Source organism: Stegodyphus dumicola, chromosome X2 (genome assembly GCF_044657685.1).
Source record: "Stegodyphus dumicola isolate Sdum_Otavi_A_Nest chromosome X2, ASM4465768v1".
In the NCBI taxonomy this organism is placed as follows: Eukaryota; Metazoa; Arthropoda; class Arachnida; order Araneae; family Eresidae; genus Stegodyphus; species Stegodyphus dumicola.
In genome coordinates, this window is record NC_140781.1 from 54,159,130 (window position 1) to 54,185,658 (window position 26,529).

The 26,529-nt window shown below is 32.2% G+C and overlaps 1 protein-coding gene across 3 annotated transcripts in view; it reads left to right on the forward strand.

The window, feature by feature from the left end:
• The first annotated feature begins 238 nt into the window (after window positions 1-238).
• The window catches only part of LOC118188352 (poly [ADP-ribose] polymerase 2-like), a 90,216-nt gene continuing 63,925 nt past the window's right edge, over window positions 239-26,529 (forward strand). Inside the window, exons 1-2 of one of the 3 annotated variants that reach the window (XM_085808861.1) lie at window positions 239-735; window positions 18,148-18,676. In XM_085808861.1, the coding sequence (XP_085664987.1) occupies window positions 729-735; window positions 18,148-18,676 (536 nt within the window). In that variant the 5' untranslated portion in view covers window positions 239-728. The remainder of the gene's footprint in view (window positions 736-18,147; window positions 18,677-26,529) is intronic. The other 2 variants (XM_085808862.1, XM_085808860.1) reach the window with 2 other exon arrangements.

Consider the following 26,529-nt stretch of genomic DNA (forward strand, 5'->3'; position numbering starts at 1 on the left):
TTTTCTTTCTACGGACCTTGGCTCACAGCTATCCCTGTTTTGAGCCGGCAATGGAGTCCTGTGAACTGCGTATCCGGCTCTATCAAACTAGCCCCAATGGCGACATCACGATAAGTCAATCGTCACGTAATTTTTTGCTTTAGGGATGTCTTGCGCATATATATATATATAAAAGATACGGCGAAAGTACCGCCCCCTGAGGGACATCAGCTTTGATTACTCTCGTAGTTGAGAATGCAATTCAAATTTTAATTCTGAAAGTTCTGTTGCTGAGATAAGAGGCTATTAAGCGAATAAAATTATCTGGAAATTTGTGAGTGATTAATATGTAAATGAGGCCGCAATGCTATACCCTGTCAAAAGCCTTCGTGCCTGTAGTCAGGATGTTGCGAGCAATAACCTTACAGCTTGCCTTGTTTCTGCAACCTGTCCATTCTCTTTACATATTTAGGAAACAATGCCTTGATTCATACAAAAGGTTTTATTGCTTCTCAGTCTGTAGCAGTTCAGCGGAGAAAGTTCCACCCCATCCGCTTTCTATTACCAGACCCTTTTCTTTTTCGGGCTACATAGTTTACCAACGATGGCAACGTGGTCAAAGTAGTTGTGAAAACCGCGGGAAGAAGTTGATGTTCTAAAATTCTATATTCCGTGCTTTCTGTTTCGTTTCTTGGAGTCGTTGTGGTTCAGAGTGATATATGTTAACGAGGAACTGAAATTTTAACATAATGGAAGGTAAGGCTGTTTTCTTTCTCTGGGTTTATTTGGTATAAATTGTACATGCAAAATATTTCGGATATTATTTATGCTAAGGTGTTATGAAATCCATAGCTGAGCTTTCTGAGTACTTGAATAACTGTTCTGTAGTTTCGCCTTCCTCGGAAACTATTATATAAATTTTTTTATGAAGAGATATTTATGGAAAATTTTTGTTGTGGTCAAAAGTGGTTACCATCTTAGCGAAATAGTATTGCAAAGCGATCTTAGCGAAAAATTTTCTTTTTATGTAGCTTTCGCCTGAAAAAAAAAGCATAAAAGTGAAAAGCTGTTTCTCAGTACAAACTGCTGAATAACAAATTATTTTTTTCTTTGATAAAATTTCTTTTGAATTTTTCTTTTGATTTCTTTAATTCCTTTTTTTCTTTTTCTTTAATTTTTTTTTTTTTTTTTTTTTTTTTTTTTGTAAATTGCTTACATTTAAAATTCTGAGACAGTATGGGGTAAAAAAGCAGTTTTCAGATAACCGGCCCTTGGCGATTTTTGGCGGTACATGGATACCGAGTTTGTGCAATTCTTTGAATTATTATTTTGGTTTGCATAACGCCAATTTTTGCTCCAAAAATAGCCGCTACAGAAATCCAAAATAGCAAGACAAAGAATTGCCCAAACTTGGTATCCATGTACACATTGACCTATTTTTCACTTAAAAAAAAACCCCGAATTGCACAAAAATGGCATTGCGCTTTCCCTTGACTTTATCCATGTACATGTTTACCTATTTTCACTTAAAGAAAATCGAAGAATTGCACAAACGTGCATTGTGCACTCCCTTCACTTTGTCCACGTACACATAGATATATTTTCACTTAAAAAGTCAAAGGAGCACCCAATTCTACAATACAGGCAAACAAAAAATACGTAATCTTTATAAACTACATTTTAAACCAGACAATAAAATAACATAAAAAAGGAAATATATGTTATTCATTTAAGCACTACAAAAAGCAAATATTCACTTACCCTATTTATAAGTTCCTTCGTCTTTAGTCTATGGCACGCAAAATTCCTTAACAGCATCCAAAAATTTCCTAACATTATCTGAACTCGGAATCTGTATATCGGGTCGCCACATCCGATCCTTTCTTCCTTCAAACCCATTCAAATTCATCTAAACGGTTTTTACGTTCAACTAGATGCATATCCTTCCTACATACAGACCACTTATGACTACTAAGTAAACCTTCATTTACACACCAGTCAAATAACGCGCTTTTTCCCTTTCGTTCCAAATCGTCAAATTAATCTTACTACATTCAGCCATTCTACAGTCTAAACAATAAAACCAACACACACCATAAATGCGCTTACAAAACATCCCATGATTCAAAATTTCCCAGAATCATACACCGGATTACATCACGATAGGGTTTCTATAACATTCAATTACTCAGGCTACCATATATCAATCAACTTCGCCATAATACAAGGGGTACCTTAAAGTCTACTCTAACCCAGTATGGCTCTTAGCCTGTGCACGCAGCCCATATTTTACTTTTGGATTGTCTAATAATTGTTAACTTAGTAATGTTGTTGAATGTTTCTGTTATATATTAATGGTTTTCCTCTATAAATTGTAGGCTTTCTAATTTTATGTTTTCAGCTGCATGGAACTTTTAAAGAGGAAATCGTGTTTAATTTTTACCTGTTAGTAGTTGTGCTGTAATGTTATAAACTGTAATCTTTATTATGTACATAATGCATATTATGTTTAAATATTTGTTCTTTTGAATTAATCCATCTAACAAAGTTGAATAGAATAAGAGAATGAGTGATTTCTAGCGTATCTTAACTTATCTAAAAACTGCTGAAAACCAGAGAAGATTTTTCACTTCATGCAGTAAGTATTGAAGATTAAATGATAAAAAGTATTTTTTTCTGGGGGATATAACAATCATTTTTAGCTGTTCTTTATGAAATGAGAGTTGATAATTTATTTATTTAATTTTTAATTTTAACTGTATCACCTGTAAACTACTTCATAGCTTTTTAAGTGAAATTTTTGAATACTGTGCACAATTTCATAAATAAATAAACTTGAAAATGAATAATGAAGAAATGAAATATTTTAACAGTTACTTCTGTGAAATGGTGCTTGACAAAAGTATTTTTATATTCCAAGCTTAAATCATCGTCAACACTTTTTATTAGAGAAACAGTATTTTAGCCTCATTAAGTCTAGTATTCTCAGCAGTTGTGCATATAGCGGGCCTCTTAATTTAGTGCTGCAGCAAGATGTTTTCTTACTTCAGCACTGGAGAAGTTCCTTGAACATTCAAGGAAATATAGGACCTTTGATAGATTACATATAAAAACCTAAGTAATTTAAAATTGATTAAGAAATTCAAGAGTAAAAATTGATTGTATTGTATGTTTCTTTTACACAACTATTAGTTTTGATATCACTTCTATAGTGACTAAAATTTCTTGTATAAAATGCTGTTAGATCATGGCCTTAGCTTTTTACGTAGTTTAATTATATGTATATAAAGGTAAAAATATATTTACGGTTGCCCCTTGGCGGCACATGAACACCAAGTTTGTACAATTCTTCGACTTGCTGTTTTGGCTTTGTGTATCGCTGCTACACAAATCCAAAAGGTTGATCTTTGGATTATGGTAACTTGGCGAAAATTTGGCAACCAACTTTGCTACAGCAACCCTCTGTTTTTTTTTTCCGCTGCCATTTTGTCTTCACGAAGTAAAGACATGTTTCTTTTCTTTTTATTTACTCAACACTTTTTCCAACAATCTACTAGCCGAATTACACTTATGCTAGAAATTTTATGGAACAAAACTCCTTAATCATGACAAATATTAACTGCAAAATTGGGAAAAAGTGCAGAATCGCAAACTCCTTGCCGCGTTTTTCAAAATCGCACATACACAGTAACCATGTACACGTCGACTTATTTTTACTTAAAAAAATTCTTAGCATTCTTAGCAAATTTGTTTGGGTTAGGAGTCGTCTAAAGGATTGGTATAGTCCCAACCACTGAGATCAAATTTTCTTTCACCTAATATATCAATAGCAACTTATATAAACTGACACAGTCCCTCATTGCTACTGATGCTTATTTAGCAGTTATCCACATAAAAGCTAATTTACAGTTATTCTAAATTTTTGAAGGATACTTGTCATTTTCTTCTCTTGTTCCATTCAAAGTTGATTTCAAATCAAAATGAATCACAGAGGCAAGCAAAAATGGGTTACATGAAACACTTGAAACAATTCTGGAATATCGGAAGTACTTTAATAATCCATCAAATCTGTACCACAAGAATTGTACATAAACTCTGTTCACAGGATGGATGCTTATTTGTAAAAAAATATCTTATGGATATCAGATGTAATTCCAATTTGCTTCAAGTGAAATCAGTTAAGAATAGAAGGAATTAATTCACTGACATTAAACCCTTTTTCAACATAATCATTTAGACTAGTTGATTTTTTCTGCTTTTCTGAAGCATTGAAAACAGGTCTAATTTTTGTAGTGGCAATTTTCTTTCACAGCATGTCTATGGCGCAAATAATAACAGGGTAATTCAGTTTCATTACCTGTAATCTCTTCTATCATTTCCACTTTTATAGTATTTCTCCATAAGCTACATGTAGATTTTCTAATTTTAGACATTTGATTGTATTATTTAATCTTTTAATATCAAAATTATACACTGACTACCAATAAGTATTTGGACACCTATGCAAATGACGATATCTGCGGTCCTAAGGTACGTCACGGTATATATCGTGTAGGAAACAGCATCGGCTTTAGTCGCATGCAAGATGCCTCGCAGTTCGGAGCTCTCTGATTTCGAGAAAGGTATAATTATCAGGTATCACAAATGTGGCTGATCCTTAAGGGACATATCTAGTGATCTGAAGAACCCAAAATCGACAGTGGCCTTTGTGATTAAGAAGTGGAAGGTGAGCGGTGATTGTTGGAATGTGCCCCGAGTCAGCAGACCATCGAAACTGGAGATAGAGACCGACGAGTGCTGTTCAGAGAAATTCAGAAGAACCGCACCCAACCGATGGCACTCATCCGCGAGGAGTTTCAACAGGCATCCGGGAGTATTGTTTCAATGAATACCATACGTAAGAAAGCACATCTGTTTGGTTTTCATGGTCGGGCTGTTGCCGATAAGCTTTTGATAACAAAGTTCAATCGCACTGCTTGGTTAATGTGATGCAAAGCACATCGAAATTGGACCGTGGATCAGTGGAAACGGTTTCTTTGGAGTGAGGAATCAAGGTTCACCCTTTACCGTTCGGATGGCAGGGTCTGGGTCTGGCGTCTACCTGGAGAACGTCTCCTGCCAGAATGCATTGTGCTAACAGTCAAGTTCGGCGGCTGTGGAATTATGGTCTGGGGGTGTTTTTCCTGGTATGGGCTGGGACCCTTGGTCCCCATTCATGGTAAGCTCAACTCCGATGCCTAATGCACTATTTTGGATGACAATGTGCTTCCTACGTTGTGGCAGTTTTACGGGTTGGACCCCTGTTACTTTCAGGATGACAATGCCAGTTGTCATGTTTCGACGTTAACCAAGGCTTGGTATGGTGCCAATAAAGTTCATCGAATGGACTGGCCTGCCCAGAGTCCAGACCTGAACCCTATCGAGAACCTCTGGGATGAGTTGCATCGCCGAATTCAGGGGTGCACTACCCGTGCAAAATCGGTGAAGGAACTTCTATGTCTTCTCCAAGCTGAGTGGAAGAAAATACCACTAGCTGTCATACAAAGATTTGTGGAAAGTATGCCCCGGAGGATCCATGCTGTAATTACCTCTCGTGGAGGCTCTACCAACTATTGATTTTGAATAAAGTTAGTTTTTCTTTTCTATCACAGGTGTCCAAATACTTATTGCTAGTCAGTGTATTATAAGGGTGCATGGTTTTGGGCCATGGTAAGTTTATATGAAAGCGACCTACATCATGCATTCTAATTCTGTTTCAGAAATGTTCTCTTACAGCTTCATGCAGCTGTAATTGATTTTTCTTTTCAGAAGGTTCTAAAATCCCTCTTGAATCAAGAGATCATAAATCAGATATTAACACTTCCTTATTCAATGTTGATATTTCTAAAAATGTTGAGTTATTCAAGATCTTTAAAATGGTATTTTTATCCATTACAGTCCAACCTAATTTTGTCTCTGTGGCTGAGAGTCCTGGAGCTAGAAGTTGAAAGCATCTTGTCATTAATTTACATGTTATATCATCACCTGTTAAGATTTTCTGTAGGACCAGAATTTTGGTCATTAAGAGTAATGCCATTTTTAACTAATTCAGCTATCCGTTTCCCAGTAACAAGTAGAGGCACAGTACCACAAATAACATCTTGACCAAGAACCTTGAAATTGCAAAGATAGCTTCCATCAGTTTTAGCTATAAATAGAGTGAAAATATTGTGCTCTGTTATACTTGTTGAAGTTTCACCAAATAACGAGTGACAGAGCTTTTCTTTAATGCCTTATCCAAAATGCATTTCTGCTGCAATGCTTTGTAAAATATATGATCGTTGGGTAACAGAATCTACTATAGCCCATGCAGCCAGAACCATGGCCTCTTAGAGTAACCATTAAAGCCATTAGAACCATGCCATTTAGAACCATGCCCTCTTAGAATAACCATTAAAGTTAGAAGTAGAAGATTTGGGGACTTTGAAAAACTCGCTGATATTTTCATCTTGAGGAATTTGGCTATTCGGTTGATCTTTACATTACGGTAACTTGGCGATTTTTTGGCGAAAATTTGGCGACCAACTCCCCTACAGCAACCCTCTATTTTTTTTTCCCCGCCGCCATTTTGTCTTCACGAAGTAAAGACATGTTTCTTTTCTTCTTATCTACTGAACACTTCTTCCAACAATCTACTAGCCGAATTACACTTATGCTAGAAATTTTATCAAACAAAACTGCTTAATCATGACAAATATTCACTGCAAAATTCGGAAAAAGTGCCCAATACCATACACCTTACGCGTTTTTCAAAATAACACATACACATAAACCATGTACACGCCGACTTATTTTTACTTAAAAAAACATCCCAGAATTGCACAAAAATGGCATTGCGCACACTCTTCACTATATCCATGTACACTGCTTTTTTCTCATAAATTCGAAAAATTTCACGAAAATACATGACAATTTTCTCAATCTTTAAACCCGGTAAAAAGAACATATATGAAATTACCTGATCGCGAAAAAGTATTTACCCTTTACAAATATGAACATTTCCACATATAAAATAAATAAAATATCCAAAAACTTTTACCTCTAAATCATCTATTACATTATACACGTCACCAACGAATTCATACATGAAGCATTACAAATATTTAGTATCAAATATTTAAATTATTTCCATGCACGTTTATTTCAACTTAAACGTAAACCAAATTCCTACAAGCATAAAATTCACAAAATAACTATCATTTCATTAAAATATCACTGAACCATGTACACGTCGACTTATTTTTACTTAAAAAAACATCTCAGAATTGCACAAAAAATGGCATTGCGCACACTCTTCACTATATCCATGTACACTGCTTTTATCTCATAAATTAAAAAAATTTCACGAAAATACATGACAATTTTCTCAATCTTTAAACCCGGTAAAAAGAACATATATGAAATTACATGATCGCGAAAAAGTATTTACCCTTTACAAATATGAACATTTCCACATATAAAATAAATAAAATATCCAAAAACTTTTACCTCTAAATCATCTATTACATTATACACGTCACCAACGAATTCATACATGAAGCATTACAAATATTTATTATCAAATATTTAAATTATTTCCATGCACATTTATTTCAACTTAAACATACACCAAATTCCTACAAGTATAAAATTCACAAAATAACTATCATTTCATTAAAATATAATTAAATTCAAAAACACCACTTAAAATATACATGAGCACATACATTCAATTAATAAAAATTACCTTACAATCCTAATTACTTTAAACTAAATCATTGCTAATAACAATTTTCCCAATAATACCAAATTCATTCCACCTTACATTTCCAACAATGCATAAAAATAATTAAAAATACTAACTTACCTAATCTCCTTCAGAATCTTCATTACGTGGCGGATACACTTTTCTTCATTCTCTTTCAGAATCTTTAAAATCATACTTATCTTTCAAAGCAAGATACCACGTAAAATAAATAACATAATAAAACATGTTTATTTCTCTCTCACACAACCTTAAAAAACATTTCTTACTATCCTTTTCAATACCACTAAATACCCATTTCGAATTCACTTTACTTACGGCCATGGGATCCAAAAATTCACAAACACTTTTTCACACAACACAGAATAAAGCCAAATACAAAATTCCCAGATTTTTCCCCATTAAAGAACAGTAATTCGTCCATTAAAATCACGACATATCCCATGATCTCTTCCGATTAAAGAACCGTAATTCGTCCATTAATATCACGACATATCCCATGATCTCTCATTTCCCCCACACAAAATAATGCGTAATCGGAACTCAGTACTGCTCACATTATTACCAAAGTCCCAGGTACTTTATCGCCTCCAAAATGTCGCCAAACTACCAGTTACCGTAATGTAAAGATCAACCGGCTATTCATTCTCTTTTGTAATAGTAGAGCTACTTTCATGTTTATTGTAAGTGTGGTTATTCCTATGCAAGATTTTGTAATTCCCCCCTACAAATAATACTTGATGCTCTTTTCTCAGCATTAAGCTATGATATGATCCTGATCTAAGCAAAGTAAACAACTCTAACTACTCTGTACAATATTTTGTCTTTCTTCTACTGCCATTTTTCAAACTTTATAGACATGCATGATCTATGAAATACTGAACAAAATATACAATAATTTTCTTTTGTAATTGAAATCAAAGAATATGCTGATTGAAATGGTGGAAATTTACTCTGGCTTTTAAAATCAGTACTTATTTAGCTATAACTTTTAGATGGTTCATTTGTTCCAAAACCTCTTTAGGCCCCATTCAGACGAGGGCTTAAAGGGCATAAGTGGTTAAAGCCGAGCTCCGTTGCCAAGGCAACTAGTCACTGCTATGTCACAGAATCTGGTTTAGGGCTCGTGGCATAGTGTTCCAAGTTTTCAACTTTACGCCGAGTTTGGGATAAGCATTGACCAATCAGAGCGAAGCTAAAATGAAGCGGCTTTCTTTAGACGATTTTGCTGTCACATCGAAGGCGATGTTTTTTTTTAATATGGAACACATCGTATCCGAACAAAATAGTGAGTTGTAATCGTATCCAAACGAAATAAAGAGTTGATCTCGCAAGAAATCTACGATGATGACATGCATTTTTTAATGAGTTTTTCAATTTATATTGAAAAATATGGATGAAACTCGTAAAGCGAAAGTTAAGCTCAGGATTATGCACGCTGTGTATGATCCTGTAGATGATTGATCCCATCCAGTATTTTTCATTTTATTATGAAAATTCTTTAAAAAATGCACGCTTGCAAAGATTTTATTTTTTCTGTGTAAATTATTATTATTACTTTCTTTCTGTCTATAATTTTTTTTAAAAATCATTACTGTAATTTTTTTCCTGTTTAATTATTTTTGTATTTAAGAATAAATTTATTAAAAAAGCTGGAAATATTGTATTGGTATTTGCTTCAAATGCTGATTTTCTTTCCAAACAAACTTCATGAATTAATTTTACTAAAACATCAAATCAATATCAAGAATCTGCTGTTTTTTTAACAGTAAAAATATTACTTTAAAAAAAGAAAAGAAAAAATTATTTTCACTTGTTTAAGAATAGTCACAATAGTCAATTCAATGGTGTAAGCTTTGTATAAGTAATAAAAGATTAATCTTTTGAGAAAAATGCTCTTATGAACTCCAAGAAAGAAAAAATGTAGTGAAATATCCTTAAAACTGCAGTCAACAGTCTAGACAGTTTTGTCTCCTGTTGAAGTCCAGTTTTGTCTGTTCTGTTTTTTAATTACGTTCTCCATGAAAGGAATTTACTTTTAATGAAACTAAATAGCACACATAATTCATAACATGGACTATAATTTAATAAATAGTATTTGTTATTATTATCCACTCTTTATTACTATCATTTGAATGGAGTTTTAATCATTAAATTCATGCTATTTCTCTGGTAGAAATTCCTGGATAAGGTATGAATGTTTATAATTTTGATGTATTTGAAGACTTGGGTACCTAAAATTTGTCAATGTGAAATTACTTTTGAGATTTGGTTGTAAATAGAAATGACAGCATATCTTGAAATTAAATTCAGGGGTGCGGCTTATACATGCAAATTATTAAAAATAGATGTATACAAACAGCTGGCAAGACAGCAAAATGTATTTAATGATTGAGCATAAAATACATTGTTGGGTGAACGTTTCCTAGTATTGTACTAGTTGTGTTTGCTTTTCATTGTGACCAGTTGTGGGATACTAGTACAAGTGCTAATTGATACTGGTGGTGCAGCAAACTACTATAATGATCGACAGAGACAATGAATAAGGAGTGCTAAGTACACGTTTCATTGTCACAGAAACATGTTCCTTTTGATTGAAAATTAAAAAAAATAATAATAATAATGCTTAACTGCTTTCACATCTGCAAAATGAAAAAATATTATATACAGGCTATCTGTTAGTTATCCTCAAGATTTTTTTTTAATTAGGCATATTTAGAATATCATATTTCTCCGAAGACAAATTATATATAAAAATTGAAGAAGGCTTTATATAGTATATAAATATGCATGTACATGTTTATAGTATAGAGAGTACTACAGTACAATGCAGAAATATTCCATACTGTTTTGTACAGAAAGATATGTGCCAACCAAGTATTGGTCTTTCAAAAAAATATCTCTAGACCATTTCGTTATTTTTCTTTTTTTACCTTCTTCCGTTGCCTCTTGGCTAATGAGAAGGGAAGATAAATGATCATTCTGCTGAGCCAGTAAAACTTTGTGGTGGGCTGAAAAAGTCATGACACACACAACGAAAAAAACAAGCAGAGCGAACGCGGGAAATCAATCGAGCGGGAGAACAGCACGGGAAAGTTGTAGACATTCCACGCATGCACAAATTTAGCTTCTCTCATTAGCCATGGCTTACACCTCGTTCTCACAGGTGTGAACGGATCTCCCATATTTTATGCCCTTATGACTATGCCTCTATGCGCTTTACGCCCACGTCTGAACGCACCTTTATAGGCTACAGGGAGTCGCTCTTCTCTCTCTATTTCATCAAGAAAAAATTGATGTAACCTATTTAAATCCATTTATCAGGAGGAATCCCTATCATTTTGATCACCATCTTCCTTATTTGCTTCAAATTCTCTGCACTTTTGAATTATATCTGAGCCATTGCCATGCGTTAATAGTTTTAGTAGGTAATGATGATTCAACTAGTGGTTATAACATTGTGACATACTTGAAAACTTTTTATATAAATTTTTCTCTGAGACTAAAAAATGTAAATCTCTAATACAGACTTTTGTCAGGACATCCGTACCATAAAGCACTTGTAATAATTGCTCTAAAGCTTTGCTATAACTTTTCACTACTCCGTAGGAATCTTTTAATTAATTCCTCAGCAGATGATCATCTCTCCATTAACTGCAGTAAATATACAAATTTATCATGATCATCTAAACTTGGATCACTATCAATCTTCTTAAATTGCCTCACCTAACCAGTTTTTAATATTACCATCAAGAAATAGCAACTTTAATTCAGGATAGTGAAGAATTGTGTTTTTCGAATCATTTATGGGAATAGCAGAGTTACAATCTACATTAACTAAAAGGTGTGAAAGCTTAAATTCTAATACTCTATTTACCAGTATAAGAGTAGAGTCATTAGGTAATTTGGAAGCAACTCCCCCCTTTTTTTGTATGCTTTAGGCTTGTTCATTTTGGTGTTTTTTCACAATAAAATATGGAGATAATTTCATAATAAAATGTTTTACACCCCTGATGCCAAGCTGGCAAATCATTATTTATTGTTTTTCCTTTCATCAACACAGAGCTATCAACATACTGCAGTGTGAGAAATCATTCATGCAGCAATGTCTAAACAGTTTTTTAATATTAATAACTGAATACCAAACAGCGTGATTAACCATTTCTGTTAACATTATGTTTGGTGATAATTATAGACTTCAGCTAACTGAGTTGCGAAGTGTGTTGATGAACAGAAATTTCTTCCATATGCATAAAATATGTTTTATAAATGATAGTCAAGGTGTCCCTTGGATTATCGCTAAGTTGTTGTTCCATGTATCACAAAGTTTTTGTTTCATTTATGGTAACCTGAATAGTTGAATGTTATGGAAATCTTATTATGACGTATTTGGTTACGTAATTGTGGTGAATTTGAATTATGGGAAAAGATTTGTAAAGGCTTGTTTGTGTGTTGGATGTTGGTTAAGAAGTACATTGTTATTTTGTGTTTTACATAGTAAAATAGTTGAATGTGGTAAGATTAATTTGAAGTTTCTGTACGATTTTGGATTGAAAGGGAAAAGCATTAATTGGCTGGTGTGTAAATGAAGGTTTGCTTAGTAACCATTATAAGTGTCCTATTTATAGGAAGGAAATGCCATATGGTGAACGTCGGAGGATACTGCCACTACGGAGAATATTTTTGACTCTTTTTTTTTTTTTTTTTTTTTGTTTTTGAATTTATGGGTGATGCCGGTAGCTCAGATAATTTTAAGAAATTTTTAGATGTTGTTAAGGAATTTTGTTTGACTGAAGACATGGAAATTTGTAAATAAGGTAAGTGAATATTTCCTTTGTGTACTTGCTAAGATGAATTTCCTTTATGTTATTTCATTGTTTGATTTAAAATGTAAGTTTGTTGAGATTATTTATTTTTGTTGGCTGCTCCTTTGACTTTTTAAGTGAATCAAGATCGATGTGTACATGTACAAAGTCAAGGGAGAGCACAATGACTAATTTGAGCAATTCTCTGATTTTTTTTTTGAAGTGAAAATAGGTTGATGTGTGCATGGATACCGAGTTTGTGCAATTCTTTGACTTGTTATTTTGGATTTGTAAGTGGCCCCAAAAATCGCCGCTACACAAAGCCAAAATAACAAGTCAAAGAATTGCACAAACTCAGTGTCCATGTACCGCACAAAATTGCCAATTATTGCCAAGGGGCACCCGTAAATATATTTTTACCACACTAAGCAATAAAATTAAGGGATGGCAAAATCATTAGAATTTAGAGAGGGCACTGGGACACAAAATTTTAAGGAGCATTCGACAACAGAATTTATGATGTGCAGAGATTACATCGGGCCACAAAATGTTCTAGCTCTGGTTAAGCTTTAAGCATATGTGATATTCATGCTTAACTTCATCAGCGTGCGATAAAAGCAAGACAAAATTTAGTGGAACAACATGTCATTGGTCACCATTCTCATAATACAAGGTTTGTACGGTCCTTAAGAGTCCGTAAAAGTCCTTAAATTCTTTGGAATTCGATTTTTGGTCTTTAAAAGTCCTTAATTTTGGCCAAAATCAGCAGAAGGTCCTTAATTTTAATCATCTGAAATTTCTGTCTGTTTTTATGACTGCCATTTTGAGTGTGAATTAGCATTTTGGAGGAATATTTTTGGCGATTTACTGACACATATGGTTATCTTTTGAATGGGTTATAATTTGTTTCTATTTCTAATATAAATGATGGGATACTCGAGTTTCTAAGCAAGAAGTGAAACATAAGCATTTCGAAATTCATTTTTCTAATAAAGAAATCTTAAACAACTTTTAGCTTTTGGGGATGTGAATTCTTTTATTAAACGGTTCTAAATTTTTCGACTTGTCAACATTTTGGCGATTTTAAGATCAGTTTCTATAGAAAATTTTTAATTCCGAGATCTGAGAATTTTTCGACGATTTTTTTTTAAAACATCACAACATTGATAAATTTCATTAAAATAATGGTAATATATTGAAATTATATTTAAAAAATAACATTAAAATAAAACATCTCTATTTTTCACTGTCATATTATAAAGTTTCATTTTGGCAACTTATTATTACAATATTATAAATCTGAAAAAAAAAAAAGGCATAATGCTATAAATCGTAATTTACGAAACAGCTCGTAACAAGAGCAAAATTAGCTATGTAATTAATTAAAAATGTCTTCTTTTTAATTTTTTCATAGTAAGCGTTTTTTCCCGTCTCAGAATATTCAAAATTCTCAGAATATGCATCAGTTTTCTCTATAAAATTAATTTTACACTTTTTCCCTCCTTTTTTTTTTTTTTCCAAAATATTTCTGCCTTTTTGCTGTTACAGAATTGGTAGGGATAATTTTTCTCTAGTATTTTAGACATTGCAGCTTGGAAAGTTTAGAAGGATTTGAAGGCAAGATTTATAGACCCATGATTCTAGAAGATTCGAGAAATATGTGACAAAATGAAAAATGTCTCCATGGTATCAACACGTAATAGATGTATTTTACAGAAAGTTTGCGATGAATTTCTTACCTTTTGGAGAACGTCTGGAAGAACAATGAAAATATAATATTTGAATGTTTTACTTCTGATACTAGAATCTTTTTCCTAACATGTTTATCTTCCCTTTATTTTCTCTATATCTCACTAGACACAAGTATGGAAAATATCAAAACTACTTCTGATCTTCTCACTTGGGCAGCCATTATAGAAAGAGATTTTTTTATTAATAAAGAAATCGAGAGCTTACAGTTTAAAAGATTCATCTAATATGTCTAAATGTATCGTACATAGAGCTGGTGCTATGTGCATTTTCCCACCTGATGCAATCTCTGTGTATCCTAAATTCTTCTGCCTAGTGCCTATCTAAATTCTGCTTCCAATGCCTGCTCTAAATTCTAAAAGTTTTGCCATTTCTAGATTTTGTTCTTCTGTGTGTCACTAAATTCTAAAAATTCTGCCGCACCAGCTCTGTAACCGGCCTTTACCATATATATTTCATATTTCTTCTGAATGTTCATATTACTAAAGAAATAAAATTAGCTGCTTTTTCTGTACATTCTAAATTAGTGTTTTTTAGAGTAACAGAAATCCTTAATTAAATACAAAAATTCTAAAATTAAAAGGAAACACGTTGAAGAAAGAAACCGAATACATAAAGAAAATTATTCTTCAAAGATATGTGCAGTTATTATTATGTAAATTACCCAATTGTTTATGATTTCAGCCTTTACTATAACTTCCCATTTCTGTTTCCTATGATAGAGTTACTGAGCCAGATTAAATTAAAATTAAATTGTATGATCTTTGACCACTAGGCCACGTTTTTAGTTTGAATTTGACTGTTCTTGTTTAACTATGTCACCGTGAACTGTAATTGACTTTGTTAGCATCAGAACATGCCTTAATGTTCCAAGTTCTTTGTCTGATATTGTAGTTACTTTCAGACATAGTGATAATTTGCTTCACGTCTATCGGGTGGGGGGAGGTTGGGACTATTTAACTTTTACCAGATCAAGTAAACCCTCATAGGTACATTGTGGAGAGGTTGACAGGTTAGGAGATAAAGTACACAGAAACTAGCAAGAACATTGGTTTGCATACTGAGACAAATTTCTAATTATTGTCAAAAAAGATCGATAATTAAAGAGGAGGAAATCAATATAAACTAGCCAAAATGTTTGGGAAGCCTTGTAGAGACATTAGGTATTTTTGAAAGCAGGAAAGATGAAAAATTAACAACGCCTTCACTGGGAATTGAACAGCGGACCTCTGGAATACCGGACCACTACACGAAGGCTCGCTAAGAAGGTGGGAGAAATACCTAATAGGCTTCAAATTAAAATGACGGATAAATATTTTGTTGAGTGTTGTTGTATGTGTATCCAAATATCATTTATCATAAATTACATGTATTTGAAACTGCGAAATTTCATTAGATTTTTATTTTAATAGGGCTTTTTTTTTAACAGACATTGTTAAAAAATAAAATTTAATAGTGGCCATGTAAATCCATAATGACTAAGGTTATTTAATTACCTAATTTAATTATTTATAACTAACTACTTACCCTTAAAAATTATCTCTACATATTAAAGCGAGTTATTGCCTTTCATTAATACTCACTGTGGTCACAAGATAAAACACAAAAATGTAAAAATTCAAGTAAAACTTATTCTTTGTATCTACTGAGACTTATATATAAAACAACTTATCGCGTCTGGTGCTTTAATGGCTTATTGGAACCTTAAAGTATATTAACTGGGTTACACCTGGAACTCTATGCAAAGCTATGACATTAACTGCATTAAGCAGAGCCTGACTAACTTTCAACACTTGCCAACTGTGCCTATATCAGGCCTTTCAAGTTTGTTCAAATCAGCAAGTCTCTCTATAGACAAGCAGCAGAGGGACAACATTCAGTCTTTTGTTACGAATCATGCTGATTATGATCTCACTTCTCATTTTAACCTATGCCGTTTGACATAAAATCTCCCTATTATTTGCTAAACCTCTAGACTGACCAAGTACGTGACAAAATGAGACATAAAAAAAAAAAAAAAAAAAAAAAAAAAAAAAAAAAGTCAGCATAAGCTAACTATTAGTAAAACGTAAATGTCACTTATCTTCTTTCAAATATGTCCAACTATTATAAGTGTAAAATATTTTATGCTACTTGATAAACTAACTGCATGAAGCTTATTTTATTCTCAAACTTATTAATAATTATGTTAGTTAATTCATGTTTAGTGATAATGCATACTACTTAGGGATCTATTTTATTTTTAGGATGGTATTACAAAAGTGAAATTCAGGCATAGAATAATATTTTTAATTGAATATATTCAGTTCCCATTTGTGCATAGGTCCTTAATTTTTTTCATTAATGGTCCTTAAAAGTCCTTAAAAGTACTTAATTTCCGTGTGCGGAAATGTGTATGAACCCTGTTAAAAGTACTTAATTTCCGTGTGCAGAAATGTGTATGAACCCTGTAATACTTTGCCAATAATGTATAGCAGATGCTAGCTAAGTTTATGCTGCTTGCCACGGATTTGAAGGTTTTCATGTGTTGCAAACAAAAAGCAAAATTTTCCAATTAATAGAATTTATGAAAAAATGTGAAGAAGTAATATGTGATGGTGATATAAAAGAATTTTTTCATTGTGATAACAATGTCCGAATCATTAATCATCTATCAGATGGCAAAATCTGTAAATCCAGAATCTGTAATCTAAATATAGAAAATATTGCTACCGACAATGAAGAAAGTGTCAGAGAGGTAGCTGAGAACGAAAAAATTGTGATTGGCAATTTAGTGCTAAATCTCGACCCGGTAACTGCAGAATGTGAATAATAGAACTTAGTTACTGAACAAGAGAGTTTATGTCTATATATAGAATTAAAGAGTAAGCATCAGCTTATAAACAGAACAACTTCAAATCTTTTATGCCTTACGCTGAAAGAAATGTTTAATTCAGCATTTTTTTTTTTTTTTTTTTTGGTAAATTTTGATTCCATTAAGGTCCTATAAATGCTTCATTATTTCATAAACCATTATTCCTGTTTTCAATTTTTATAACTTTTGCATGCCATTTTGCTAGATTTAAACTTGCATTTCGATATCTTACTTGATATAATATCTGGAAAATCTCGAATCCAGCATCACTGAAGCTTCCATGAGTTTGGATTGTGGGCTTTGTACTGTAATTTTCTTTCTTCTTGTTTGAGAACATCGCCTTTCTTTACAGTACATTGGCACAAATCCAATTTCATCAGTAGTCATAGCATAATAAGTAAATGATTATGATGAGTTTTGTATCATGTTCAGCATTCAACACTATATCTAGAAAAAAGATGGAGGATAAATGGTTTTAAAATTCATTTAAATTAAAACCTTTGCATATTATTTTGTTTACTGTTGATACAGATATTTAAAGATACTTCATTTTTTTAAGTGAATGAATATTTTTTAAGACCATATTTAAAATCAATGTTAAAGTATTTCCTCTGGATATTTGTTACTTTTTTCCACACCTAAGGAATGTCTCCCTTTGTTATCTAATCACAGTGCTTACCTTGCATTTACTGGACAATATGCTCATTTGAAACAAAAATAAATATTTCGATGCAAATATTATGTCTATGTGCCACATGTAAATTCTGAATCAACATTTTTAAAGCTGATTCAAATTTTAGTATTCTGGACAGCAATTTTGATTGAAAAATGCTGTCTTGTTGCCAAATTATTCTTTTGAAGTGTCACAAGTGTACAATAAAATCATTCTTAAAATGTGTGAAAAGGTCTTGGTAAATTTTTGAAACATTATATGCATTTTGCAGATTTTGTTTAAAATCTTATTTCTTTCTTTTTAGGGTCTGTGCAGCTGTGTGATTTTATTTGGCAGCATGAATGTAGAAGAAGGTGGATTATATATAAAGAAGAAGAATTGACTATACTAAATAAAGCTATTGGGAAAAAACAAAAGACTGTCAAGTTGCCAAGTAGTAATATTAAAAAAGAGATTATTGTTCATCTGGATAAAATGTATCAAAAAAATCAAGTTACATCATATGAACAGCGAATTCGATGTGGAGTTTATAATAATGGTTTCTATTCTTGGTCTTGGCAAGATGATGATGGTTACTGGTATTGCTATCCTGCATTTGTAGTATTATTACTAGAAGTTGCATATGAACAGAAAAAAGAAAAGCTGAGTATGTATCTTAATGGAGACTTGGAAATTGACTTAATAAACTTTGTCGAAACTAATGAGGAGACTGGAACCTCTCGACGTATCAACAGAGATTGTCTTGAAATTCTTCTAACCAGTCTTGAGGGAATGATGATAACAGCAAATTGTAAAAATCACGTGCGTAAAATCGCATGTGAAGTAAATTTAAGGTAAGTGATAAGAACACTTCTTTTTTTAACGAGGAAATATATACATGCATAATTTTTCACATTTGAACAAAGTTTATTAAGTATGTTAACGAATGCAAGAGTTTCCCAAAATAATGGTAGCACCTAAAAAAATAGAAAATTGTATGTTGAGTATGGTATAGAACATATCTGCCAACTCTCTCGGTTTTACAGGGAGACTCACGGTTTTTCGTCATATCTCGCAGTACATCACTGAATCTTCCAGTTTTTAATTTTTAACATTTGCTGAGGAAAATATTTTCCATGAATAATGGAGATTCTTTAAATTATTGAAACTTAAAGTAGGCCATTCCATTCCTCACCTCTAACAATTTTGAAAATACTTTTTTTATTAAATTTTATTTATCTGAATTGTATTCTGTGTTGCATTTTATTGAGCATGTTAAATTTCATTTGATTTAGTTGCCTTAATTTATTGCAGGTATTTGTAGACTTTTCTAAGATGATTAAAAAGTGTTTAATCAGTTAACATTTACATTTAATTTTGTTTACTTTAACATGTGGTATATTACTATGTTTATCCAAACAAATACTATGTACATTAATTATTAATTTTATTTTCATGGTTATTTAAAAGTTCTTTGGTGAATAAAAGCTTTCTTTCACTAAATGGGATTGTCTCAGTGTAAAAGGTATAAGAAAATTAAAAAAAAAAAAAAAAATAATAATAATTTAGCCAACAAACATAAATAGAATATCCAATAAGCTATTTTACATGAGAAATGAATTTGAAATAATTCATAACCTGTGCCATGGATTATAAATTAAAATCAATATAGAATTCTTTTAAAATGGTTTGAAAGCAATGCAATGTGAAAACTTTCAGGTTACCTTGCAAAAACATTCCAATTTTTAAGATTTCAAGGTTGGCAGCTATGGTATTGAAGTATCTTTGGCATCCAAAGCTCCAAATGACAAATTTCATTTGTAGTTTTATGCAATCTTGAGAGTATGTACAAAGTGATCATATAAAAAAGTGGTGACTCTTTTTGTGGTTTACTGTATATTTGATAGAAAACATTTTTTTTTAATTTTTTCAACAACACCTATATTTTTGCTGTATGAAAATAAAGCCTTGATTTTTAAAGAATTAATGCAATCAAAATGCACTTTAATTGAAGTTTTAAGCAAAATAGGTATACTTCCTTATTGATTTATTTCTTGATATTCTTTCTGTTGTTCAATGCTTTGAGAATACGGAGAAAAAGCAATTTGTGTTCATTTTGTAAGAAATGTATAAAATTAATGTTTGAGAGAATGTTTGAATGAAATTGCTAATTCATGACTGGATTTGTGTGGTAATGAAAGTTTATTTATCAGTTTTTGAAATTAAAGTTCATATGAAGTAACAATATTATTATCAAGAAATATGAAATATGTTAATTTTATTAATTAATGTATGTCTTCATTGCATGTAGTTTTGCATGAGCATTTGTCTTTAAAATTTTTAATAAACATGTTGAATGGCTAATATTCATTCATTATGTACTCTTTAATTTTTGTTTACATTTCATTAGTATTAGTTATAAGTGATTTGATGTGTAATGAAACATTTGTATACTTATATGAATTGCTTGGATAGAGGTGGATGTTTGCTTTTTTTAATTGTGATCATTTAAAAATGTTGTTGCGTTTCTCTACGGGGGTTCGTGGATTTGGAGTGATTGGCGACAACACTTAATGAAGAATGAAAACAATTTATTTATCCAGTATTACTCAGGATAAAGGAGGAACAGAGAAAATCTTCAAGGGAAAAGAAACAACCAGTTAGGTATTCTAATCCTGAGACTTACCAAGTATAATAATTTGTGCATTTCCGAATCAGATGATGGTGGTTCAGTGAGTTTACTAATTTTAACACTTTTACATTTTAAAAATATTTTAATTCACTATATACAGAGCATGTTTTTAGGCTGCCGCCTTCAACATGAACAAACTGTATTCTCTTTTTACTATGCGAGCAACAGCGCCGTCTAGCCTTTTCTTTCAAATTACGCAACACTCCCCACCTGAACTCAGTGGAGAGTTCATCTTTCAATAATATATTCTAGAATATTCAATTAATATTTCGACAAACAATCCTAGACAAATGGTTATATATAACAAATATGCATACATAATTATAAGCACATAAATTTTACAAAACATTAAATGATACCTATCAGCGAGGTCAGGAGAATCAAACCTAAAAATACAAAATACAAACATTAGTTAAGTTCCATATTATATAACAATTGTATAGGCCTTTTAAGATACCAGTAGGTGTTTTAATTATGCAAGATCTTATTTTACCATCTCTTCCTGGCATTAATTGCAAAATTTTACCTATTGTCCAGAGATTTCTGGGATGTTTATCATCATGAATCAAGACAACATTGTTGATTTTAAACTGAGATGCATTAGAGTGTGGAGGACAAATATTGACAGATCTCAGATTAAAAAGATACTCTGATCTCCAACGCTTCCAAAAATGATTTAAAATATCTTGATGGTATTTATATCGTTTAATAATTGAATTTCTTGATCCCATCAAATTATTTGATGTTATTTTATTAGCAGGCAGAGATAGTAATCGTCTACCAACCAGAAAATGAGAAGGTGTTAGTGGAGAAGGTTCACTGGGATCAGTAAACACGTAGGTAATTAGTCTACAATTAATCATTGCCTCTTATTTCAATGAGCACTGTTTCAAGCTCTTTCACAGTAAGGGATGATCGACCAATAATTTTGCGTAAGCTTTATTTTATGGTTCGTACCATATGCTCCCAAAACTCTACCCACCATGGACCCTTCTCAATAATAAATTTCCAATTTATGCCTCTAGCAGAAAATAATTCTTTTACAGATGAGTCACTCAAAGTTTTGAAAATATGCTTTAGTTCTTCGTCAGCTCTTTTAAAAGTCTTGGCATTATCGGTAGTACACAGTCCTCGGCGAGCTAAAAATCTTCAGAAAGCTAGCAAAAACTTTCAGTGCTGAGATCAGTTACTATTTCTATATGTAAGGCACGAGTGACCGCACACGTTAACAACAGCATGTAAATTTTACCTTGCCTGTCTTTTGTAAAAAATGAACCGGCGAAGTTCAATCAGGTCACAGCAAATGGAGGCGACTCTTGGATTTTGTCTGGAGGATGTGGAGCGATATCCTGTATTTCTGTAACACGATTGGCAATAAATGGTTTTCAATTATTTGGCAAACCTTTAATCCAAGTAATGGCAATTTCGGAATCACTCCAAAAATAAACATCCTCAATTAAATCGCCAAACAATTTTTTAAAATATTTATACATTCGAGCAGCCACGAGTGCTCCCATTAATTCTAAACGAGGAAGCGTGATTGATCTTAAAGGTGCAACCCTGCATTTCGACATGGTAAAGGAAGTTTTAATTTCTGAATCACTCGTACAGTACCTGAAATATGCGATGGCCCCATATGCTTTAAGACTAGCGTCCGAAAATAGATGAAGGCTTATATTCATTGGATCGCCATCAAAGAAATTTCGCTGTATCAATATTTCAGTTAAATCACCAAGTTCCTCCCGCCAAATGTTGAATTTGTCCTTAATCTCTGCAGGAAGGACCTCATCCCAGTCAGAACCGGAGCACCAAATTTCTTGCATAATAATTTTTGCCCTAATAACTAAGGGTGCTATAAATCCAAAGGGATCGTATATTTGGATGATACTTTGCAAAAGTTTCCTTTTTGTAGCAAAATCATCAATTAAATTTTTTAAATTTAACTTTATATTGTCCCCAATGGAATTCCAAATCATGACTAAGAAATTTGATTCACTAGTTAACTTGTCATCTGATTCCTTAATCCCGTTTAAGACCCATAAATCGTTTAATGCTTTAGAATTAGTTCTTAATTTTCTGAAATTCATCCCAGCATCCTTAAATATGTTAATCGCATCTACAGATAACCGATATGCATCTTCAACCGTTCCTGCTCCAAAATATAGGTCTGTCGACATAGACAGAAGAATTCAACATTTGGAAACTGTCCGGCATTTATCTTTATATTTCCGAATGTGATATTTTATAGTGGTGGCCAAAATGAAAGGAGATAGTTGAACCGAAAGCTACACGACACATTTGCATAATCTTAAAGGAGTCTTTAGTTTCATTAAACCAAAGAAATTTTAGAAATTGTCTATCACCTTCAGCAATTCCTATCATCAAAAAGGCTTTTTCAACGTCTCCACAAAATTCTATCTTAAACTTACGAAAATTTAACATAATGTCTAGTATATTTGGATTTAGATTAGGTCCCAATTCAAGGCAATCATTTAATGAATTCGTGTCCTCTGTCCTTGAGCTAGCATCGTACACAATTCTCACCTTATTAGTTTCACTAGGTCGTATCACTGCTCGGTGCGGCATAAAAATTCCCAAATTTTTATCATTATTCAGACATTCCTCCACAATTCCTTCTAATATCTGGTTCTCAATTATATTTTTATATTCCTGAAAAATCTCCGGAGTTTTACTCAGTTTATTGTGAAGGTTTGCGAATCGTTTCTTAGCTACCTTAAAATTATTTCCTAGATTTTTCGGACTGTATTTCCAGATTAAATTTGCCTCGTATCTTCCGTTTTTAAACTGCAAATTTCTTTCAAACTGGTCTATTATTTCACAGTCAGTATCGGAATAATCATCAGAATCATTTATTCCCATATGCTCTAATTCCCAAAAACCTCTTAAATCTTTCAACACAATAGTGTTTGTCATTACCGCTAAATTTTCAGAACAATTTTTATTTGTTTTATTTTTCTCGATTCCTGCAGCAACCCAACCAAACACAGAACTGACTGCGTACAACCCTTCAGATATTTTAATTCTTTCTGAATAAATTACATTTTCCAGAATTCATCCTCGCCAATTAATACCTCAACATTTATGTTATTTTTCTTGAGCAATCGGCGATCTGCAACCCCAGATGCTCCATGAAGTCTGCAATTTGTTTACTAGGCACACTGATGGGTGCCGAGGAAATAACATCGGAGATGAAACATTGAATTTTTGTTTTATTATTTTGTTTCCAATTCTGAATTTCGATTTTAACGACTGGATAGGAATGATTAATTGCCTTGGTCGCACCAAATGAATAAACAGAAAGTCTTTCATAACGGATTGAATTAAGTTTTAAATAGTTGGCCAATTTTTTCGTTATAAAGGATCTGTGACTGCCTTGATCAAGAATTAATCTAGTTAATTTTGATTTATACTTAGAACAAGCATAAACTGTACAAGTTTGTAATAATATTTCCCTGGCATTACATTATCTTATTATTATCACATTGAGGAACAGAAGCAATCAATTTTAAGTTTTGAACTTTATTTCTTTCCTCAGAATTCAAAGTCAGAGATTCAGTTTCATTTTCGGAAAAACCTTGTTCCGAATTTTTGTTTACAGGGGATTTATTAGTACAAATTGATTCATTGTGATACATACCGTCACATTACATTTCGTTTTATTTCTATGCTTTTTTGATGTATGAAATTTTTTAAAACAAGAATAGCAGCGGTTTTTGGATCTTAGTTTCTTTAATTTATCAGAAACATTCACTTTGCATTTAAATGACTCATGCAAATTATCACAAAAGATGCATTTTCGGTTAACCACAGTATGAAATGCAGCCATGGGTGTATTTTTTACATATTTTCTAGTTTCATATTTTGATTGATCGACTCGTGGAGGCACAGGATTTTTCCTTTCATTTAATACTAGATTTGAAACCTCCCTGCATTCTATTTCCGTTTTAATAAATTGTGTTAATTCCAAAACTTCAACTTTATCTTTCGATCCTATTTGCCAATTAAATTCCAAAACTAAATCGTCCGGAATGAATTTTAATAATATTGGAATTAGTAAATGTCCATATGAGCCAGAAGTTACTTCTAAAGTTTCCAAATTACGAATCAAAACTTCTAATTTGTCATACAATTTACATAAAGTCTTTACGTTAGCAGACTTTTTAACGGCTTCTAAATTGAGAATTTTATTCATGAATGAATTAATGATCAGGTCTTTTTGACCATATCTGTACTTTAGTGATGCTACACAACTATCATAATTACTTTCTGTTAACTCAAAGCCTGCAACAACGTTCGAAGCTTGTCCCGTTAAGAATGTTTTTAAGTATGCAAATTTTTGTATTTTTGAAAGCGTTTCATTTTTATCTATCGAATTTTCGAAACTATTCCAAAATTCATTCCATTGTTTGGGGTCTCCCCAAAATTTATCAATCATTAATTTTGGTAATTTCAGCGTACTACTCCCACTAGAACAGGAACTTACATGCAAAATTCAATTACCACTAGACTGGTTTAAATCAGAACTTTGGAAATTCCACATTGGCGGTACTGCGGTAATCGCATCTAGAAACTGCTTAATTTGACTACAAGCAATTATACATTTGTCATTGTATTTTTCACTTATACTATAATCTTCTTCATTTAAGATAACATCAATTAACTCTTGTATTTCATCATCAAGCGTTCTCAAATTATTTTTCTTTTCGGTTAATAATTCGAACAATTCCTGTAATTCTTTAATCGAATTTTCCTCCCCTTCAATTTTTAATTTATCTTCAATCACTTTAATTAACCTAGTAACAGACGATCTCAATGTGGAATGTTTACGTTTCAACGTATCTAACTTATCTTCCATTTTTTTAATTTAAATACACCCATGACAGCAATAATAAATACTTACTAATTGACTACAAATAATCACTAAATAATTAATTTAATATTTCCCTACCTTTATTTGGAATTCCATTGTCCCTTGAATATGAAATATCCATTGTTAAATCCAAATCGAAACACTCAGATTGAACACCTAAATCTTCACAAAGCCTTAATTATCGGCCGCATGCGCCATCTAATAATTTTTGCATTTCCAAATCAGATGATGGTGGTTCAGTGAGTTTACTAATTTTAACACTTTTACATTTTAAAGATTAAAATTAAAATTTTAACAATATTTTAATTCATTATATACAGAGCGTATTCTTAGGCCGCCGCCTTCAACATGAACAAACTTTATTCTCTTTTTACTATGCGAGCAACAGCGCCCTCTAGCCTTTTCCTTCAAATTACGCAACGCCAAGTGATGTTTGCACAACAAGACACTCTGACATTTGAAGCTATTCTAAATCTATCACAAGTAGAACAAAAACTATGAAAAAGAGCTATGGACAAGGAAATGAAATGTATGGAAGATAACGACGTCTGGGATCTAAAGTTTACCCCCTGATAAAAGAGCTATTTCCTGCAAATGGGTTCTACGTAAAAAACGAGATGGAACTTATAAAGCCAGGCTTGTTGCTCGTGGCTTCATGCAAAAGGAAGGCATAGACTGTACAGACAGACACGTTTTCTCTAATTAGTATGTGCTCTTTACGTTTAATCCTGGTAATCATCAATAATGAAGGTTTACAAACTTTACTTTAGATGTCAAGACAGCTTTCTTGAACGGCAAGTTAGTTGAAACCATCTATATGGACCAGTCCAAAGGATATGATGATATGAGTGGTAAGAAATGTAAACTTAAAAAGAGTTTATATGGTCTTAAACAGTCTCTTCGACAATGGTATCAGAAATTTCTTAATTTTGTTATTAAATTAGATTTTAAACAATTGGACTCTGAACCATGTATTTTTATCAGAAATCTAAATTGTAAGAAAGTAATTATGGCTCTTTATGTGGATGACTTATTAATTGCAGGTTCGGATGTAAAAGAGCAAGTATTATAGTATGATTGTTATCTAAAGAACTTCAAATGTCAAAATCTGAAAGTGTCTCAGA